The sequence below is a fragment of the Suillus plorans genome, assembly GCF_016647745.1.
Source record: "Suillus plorans strain S12 chromosome Unknown HD556scaffold_67, whole genome shotgun sequence".
Classification (NCBI taxonomy): Eukaryota; Fungi; Basidiomycota; class Agaricomycetes; order Boletales; family Suillaceae; genus Suillus; species Suillus plorans.
The window spans coordinates 88699-94768 of record NW_024537451.1 but is presented as its reverse complement, the minus strand read 5'-3'; the positions used below and the strand labels follow the sequence as shown (position 1 = coordinate 94768).

The following is a 6070-nucleotide window of genomic DNA, read 5'->3' as shown; positions in this document are numbered from 1 at the left end:
GACTCTTCATGCAGTGCATTGGAAATCAGACCTGGGAATGGAACATAAGGTGACTGCGGATAAAAGAGTATGATTAGAGAGCATACTGATGACAGCAAGCATTCAGGTCCGGCGAAGGAAGGTATGAGCCCAAGCGGGTTCAAGATCACGCACCACGATCTACGGACATCAAATAACACAATTGGCACGCAGTGAAGACAACATCACTGAGGAAAACCAGCGATATTCCACTCAACACGGCCAACCGCAGATCTGCAGGCATCCAATCAGCGAAACAAAAGTCATGGGAAGTGCGTATCGCACGTACTTGTGGTGATTAAAATCTGCTACTACATCTACAGACCATCTAGGATCGTCGTCTTCTCCTTCGACGTTAGGTTCTTCCTCCGCAGGCTTGACTTGCCATATCTTAACATGTCCATCGCGACCTCCAGTAGCTATAAGGCGATATGATGGCCCACCCCGAAGGCGCCCATGTTACCGACGTCATCACAAATGATGTTGGAGCATCTCCATCCCTTGCCGGTGATGGGCCTGCCTCAGCGGGTAACTCCATCGGGTCTAAAGTAGGAGAGTCGTAGGCTGATGAGAGGCAGATAATTGTATTCAGAGTGAGCGATACCACAAAAATACAGCATAGCAATACTTTGATGGCGCCAGATATCCCACAGCTAGCCGCGATGATTTCCCCTAAATATCTATCATATTCACCACCCTCCATCTGCTTCTCAATTCCGGACCGTCCCTGGGTGGTGGGGTTTTGCAATTATTACAGAGATCGAGCGACCAGGGTTGGAGAAGCACACCAAGAGTTGCACTTGTTTGTGTTAGTGTCACCAACGCCAGGGAGTACGACGAGAACAGCGATACATATGGGAACGTTGAGACACGGACTTCTTTAGAAAGCTGCCATGTGGTTAGCGCTGATCGTTCCAAGCACTCGTAGATGCGAATGCGATTATCGGAAGGGACAGTTGCCTTAATGCAGAAGCTCTCATAAGCCTCCAACAGAGACGAACGATTGACGTACCAGCTTCAGCCCAAAATGATGAAGAGCGAATTCAACTGCGCGGACAGTGCCCTTTGCATCGACCAATATAACTCTGTCCACCCATCTTGAAGAACCACATGAAGTAACCTGAGACGACTCGGAACCAGCACCATTCGTTTGGGGATCAGCTGTTGATGCAAAGCTAGTTTGCTCCTAAATCTTGACCGTAGGGTGAGCCCAGCACTAATTGGTTGATAAGCCCAAATACGTTCCAACATGCTCGCATTCCAGTCATCCTCGACGTTCCAATTTTCATGACTCCTCGTCTACTTGCTAAACTGATTATTCGATATCAGCGTAATTCGACTTGTAGAAATACGTGTATGTAGCAAGGGAATAACGTACTTCTGATTGGGACTGCAAGTGGCCAAGCGAAGCCCATAAAAATCACAAGCTACATCTGTCAGAAGATGATCAGGCGCGCTCTCGATGAGAGCAGCTTGTATCAATCTTTCTTGTAAGAAAGGTCATAAAAACCGAGTGGGCCACAGAATTTTTAATTGCGCGTTGAGGCAGTAGCGAATCAGATTCGATTGGTCGTTCTTTCCTGGGACTCCGAGGGAGTGTTTCATTGTCAACAGGTGTGTGCAAAGTCTTTAGAATTAAACAAGAACAAACAAACGTACAGTTTCAAGTTCACTTGTCACTAAGTTGTTGTCAACGACCAAAGGACCAATTGAATATTCTTCTGTATGCGCATTGCGAGCGATGATTTTGTGCAAAGTCTCAGTGCAAACACCACGTCTCGATTCTCGAACATACTATGGTGTCCGTGGTCATAGTAATTGCGAGGTGATGCAGCCTATAGCTAATCGGCAGAGGAACGTTTTATTCCTCTCCAGGATCGACGTCTGACAGTCTCCGACTCATCGATATCTGGAAAATGACCGTCCACTGTCCAGGTACGCGTACGGTTTTTATATCCATTCCAATTCAGCACTCACAATTTCTTCCTTTTCAGACGCTGCAGCGAAGTCACTGTCTACTGCTCGCAGAAGGCTATCATATCCTACGGATACAACAGTTGATTCGTCCGGTTTATTGACCATGTTGTTGTATATGATATAGGCCACCACGAGGATTTTGATCTCGCCCATACCATGCACTTCGCATTCAACGCTATGTCCCCCAGTTCTGTCGACGTTTTGGAAATGGCTGGATCTTAGGCATACAGTCACGCATGTCTTGTAAACTAGTGAGTCTTGGCTCACACCGCAAGTCCTCATTATACTCACTGTATTCCAAAACATGCTATTTTGTACGTTCCAGACGCAGGTATTTCATCACTTACGTCAGGACGGTTGACGCTATATGAACTCAATGTTATCTCAATGCCATCGAAACACACCAGGGAGCTTGCTATGAACCGAGAAAGAGCCAGCTTGAAATGATATCACTCATCACAATAGGCACCAGGGCGGGAAGAGTCGAACAAGGACCCACTTAAATGGTGGCGCACAGAATCGGATGCCAGTGCAACTCTGGAGGATACAAGAAACCTGTCCATCCTGCTCATGGGCCAGTATTGAAGGGTAATTGGGGTCCAGTAAGACGCATGCCAGTCCTCCGAATTTACGTGTATGTCGGCCGGTACGTCTTCTTTGATACTTAACAATATATATAAAGTATAATGGACGGTCAGACCCATTCGCGGATGTGTACCAAACATGCCGCAGGCTGTCTATTAATATACAAGCTTCGCGGCCGGCCTGTCCATCAGTACTAGCCAACGTGGTCGACGTTTCAGTTCAGCCAATACGCACCGCACCTACTGCTCCGTCGCTGCTTGGTTTATACCCAGAACCACCATCTTCCGGGGGGAACTCCAAATGTACAGACCCTGTTGAGCACCATGGGACGTCACCTATTACAAAGGGTATTTCACATCCCGACATGTTCTTGTTTGCTCTCGGACGTTTCAAGGATCAATCATCTAGAAGACCCCGGAAGATCGAGCTCACCTCCATCTACAAAGACAGGTAGGGAAGAGCAAAACTCTATCATTTCCGTCGTATTCTGATTATTCACTATAGTTCATATATTTATCAGCGTTCGCATTATTCGTCATGTGTTGTGTGATCCCCGTGCTTTATCGTACTAATAATTGAACAGTGCGAGGGTATAATTAGTTGCTTCATGCAGGGAGATAGATAAGAGATAGCTAAGGCCGTACGCGTGTGTAGATGTTGTGTTGAAGCTATATATAAGAGCCCTTGCTTCGTATTCGTTCGCTATCATATCTCGCCACGAGTCACTTATTGTTTACCACAGCACGGCTTTCACGATAAACCAAATCACATCTACTTCAAGACGTACAATAATATCTCCTAATGGCGACCATCGATGCTGAGGACCTCAGAAAAATGATCAGGCGCTTGCGAGTTTTGATCATAGGGAGAGCAAACGCAGGGAAAACAACCATTCTTCAGAAGGTCTGCAACACCACAGATCAACCAGAAATCTACGATGCCAAAAGAAACAGGGTGCGGGTGATGATCTATGCCATGCACGAGTCTATCGCTGATCAATTTTGGGTAGATCGATGCTGCGGTTGTGGAATCTTCGATCAAGGTGTGTGCGACACTTGCCCTGTGAGTCTGTAGGCATACATGCGCTAACGGATGTTCAGCGTGGAAAACACGACATCACAAACGAAATGGTGTTCAAAAGTAATCCCGGTTTTGTCTTTCACGACTCTTGCGGTTTCGAAGCGGGATCTGAAGAAGAATTCGAGAATGTGAAAAAATTTATCTCAGGATGCGTACACGCGACGAAATTGGAGGAGCGAATACATGCTATCTGGCAAGTAACTCCCTTCTAACGTTCCGCGCTTGTTGATTGCCATCAGGTATTGTATCCCAATGGACGAATGTAGTCGAACATTCCAGCGGTCGGAGGAGAAGTTCTTCTTTGAGTGCGACACTGGGCACGGTGAGCTTGTCACTTCGTTGACACTTGCCATTCTCGGACTAAATGATCAATATTCAGTTCCTGTGATTGCGGTGTTCACCAAGTTCGAAGCTCTACGTCCAGTCGCATATGGAGAGATCAAGATGCATACGAAAGGTCTATCTGGAGAAGAACGCTCAAAAATGATTGCCCAACGCGTCGAAGAACTATTCAGCAAGACAGGTGTCTGTGACCAATTGTGCAACTCTGAAAACCGTACCCGTCCTAAGTTCTATGTACGCTTGGCGAGTAAGTGGTGTTATTGCCTTGTCCCATATCAAGGTTGATTCTAGTAACTGTTCTAGATCTGAACAAGCCAAATACCAACTGCAACATTCTACTGGAACAGACCACTTTTGCATTGGACAATGAAGAATTGCAGTTGTGCTTGGTATCTACACAACAATCAAACCTGGAGCTGTGCATCAAGTGTGCAATTGCGTGAGTCGCAGATTTGCAAGTCACGTATTGTTGTTCTAACGTCATCTAGAACACTCGTTGATCACGCGCATCAGCTATTCGGGCTACTTCGAATAGATTATGAAGTCTATCAGTATCACATTGTTAAGTGGTTTCTACATCTCAAAGTAAGAAAAAGAATTCAATGTGAGGATACCCGGGTGATAATGCTGACGGGATGGTAAATATTGAAGAACTGAAATTGTGGGGATTTTGATATATTTTCTTTATTGTAGATAACAGCTGGTAAGATTGTGGTGTACAAAGTTCGAACACCATGGACAACGCTGATGCCTTGTTGCTGCTCGCCTGTTGACAGTGGGTAAGTGTTTTCATTCATTCTAGTCCTCGGCCCATGCTCATCATCACCATCCCTCGTTACTGCTCTCCTGTTAACAGGATGTAAGTGCCTTGATCGTTTATAGTCCTCGGCCCGTGCTTATGATCCTCATCCCTCGCTGCTGCTTGCCTGTGAACAGGAAGTAAGTGCTTCGATGGTTTCTAGTCCTCGATCCGTGCTCATGATCTCCATCTTTCGCTACTGCTCACCTGTTGACAGGAAGTAAGTGCCTTGATTGTTTCTATTCCTCGACCCACGCTCATGATCACTATCCCTTGCTACTGCTCACCTGTTGACAGGTGGCGAGTGTCTTGATTTTTTCTAGGCGTAGAGACGTGCTCACGACCCCCATCCCTCGCTGTTGCTCGCCTGTTGACAGGAAGTAAGTGCCTTGATTGCTTCTAGGCCTTAACCCATACTCACGCAGCCCATCCTTCGCTGTTGCTCGCCTGTTGACAGAAAGTAAGTGCCTTAATTGTTTGGAACCCTCAACTCATGCTCATGATCCCCATCCCTCGCTGCTGCTCGCCTGTTGACAGTATGTAGGTGCCTTGATTGTTTCTAGTCCTCGACCCATGCTCATGATCCCCATCCCTCGCTACTGCTTGTCTGTTGACAGCCGGTAAGTACCTTGATTGTTTTCAGTCCTCGAGCTGTGCTCACGATTCCCATCCCTCACTCCTGCTCGCCTGTTGACAGGTGGTGAGTGACTTGATTGTTTCTAGTCTTTGACGCCCTCTCATCGTCCCCATCCCCCGCTGTTGCTCGCCTATTGACAGGTGGTAAGCACCTTGATTGTCTCTAGTCCTTGACCCATGTTCATCATCCCTATCCCTTGCTGCCTGCCTGTTGACAGGGCGTAAGTCCCTTGACTGTTTCTAGTCCTTGCCCCATGTTTATTATTTCTGCCCCTCGCTGCTGCTCGCCTTTCGACAGGGTGTAAGTGCCTTGATTGTTTCTAGTCCTCGACCTGTGCTCATGATCACCATCCTTCACTGATGCTCGCCTGTCGACAGAAAGTAAGTACCTCGATTATTTCTAGCCCTCGACCCATGCTTATGATCCCCATCCCTCGCTGGTGCATGCCTGTTGACAGATGGTAAGCGCCTTGACTGTTTCTCTTTGACCCGTGCTCATGATCCCAATCCCTTGTCGCTGCTTGCCTGTTGACAGATTGTAAGCGCCTTGACTGTTTCTCTTCGACCTGTGCTCATGATCCCAATCCCTTGTCGCTGCTTGCCCGTTGACAGGAAGTACGTGCCTCCATTGTT

The 6070-nt window shown here is 47.1% G+C and overlaps 2 protein-coding genes across 2 annotated transcripts; one reads left to right on the top strand and one right to left on the bottom strand.

Moving 5' to 3' along the window:
• Positions 1-203: 203 nt before the first annotated feature.
• On the bottom strand, positions 204-1286 carry HD556DRAFT_1529902 (uncharacterized protein; the record flags this gene model as incomplete). Its single annotated transcript, XM_041309437.1, has 6 exons — positions 204-252; positions 308-408; positions 482-690; positions 741-978; positions 1031-1204; positions 1260-1286. The coding sequence occupies 6 exons, from the start codon at positions 1284-1286 to the stop codon at positions 204-206; spliced, it is 798 nt and encodes a 265-aa protein (XP_041155745.1).
• A 1773-nt stretch (positions 1287-3059) lies between these two features.
• On the top strand, positions 3060-4707 carry HD556DRAFT_854003 (uncharacterized protein). The gene is made up of 7 exons (XM_041311840.1): positions 3060-3534; positions 3590-3622; positions 3681-3853; positions 3900-3982; positions 4040-4249; positions 4306-4441; positions 4491-4707. The coding sequence occupies exons 1-7, from the start codon at positions 3382-3384 to the stop codon at positions 4642-4644; spliced, it is 942 nt and encodes a 313-aa protein (XP_041155744.1). The 5' UTR covers positions 3060-3381; the 3' UTR covers positions 4645-4707.
• Positions 4708-6070: the final 1363 nt, after the last annotated feature.

Bases quoted from the DNA above. Each gene is read 5' to 3' on its own strand.
- HD556DRAFT_854003 (XM_041311840.1), top strand. From the start codon at position 3,382: ATGGCGACCATCGATGCTGAGGACCTCAGAAAAATGATCAGGCGCTTG. The intron at 3,623-3,680 runs GTGTGTGCGACA...ACGGATGTTCAG, and splicing joins TTGTGGAATCTTCGATCAAG to CGTGGAAAACACGACATCAC. The intron at 3,983-4,039 runs GTGAGCTTGTCA...ATCAATATTCAG, and splicing joins TGAGTGCGACACTGGGCACG to TTCCTGTGATTGCGGTGTTC.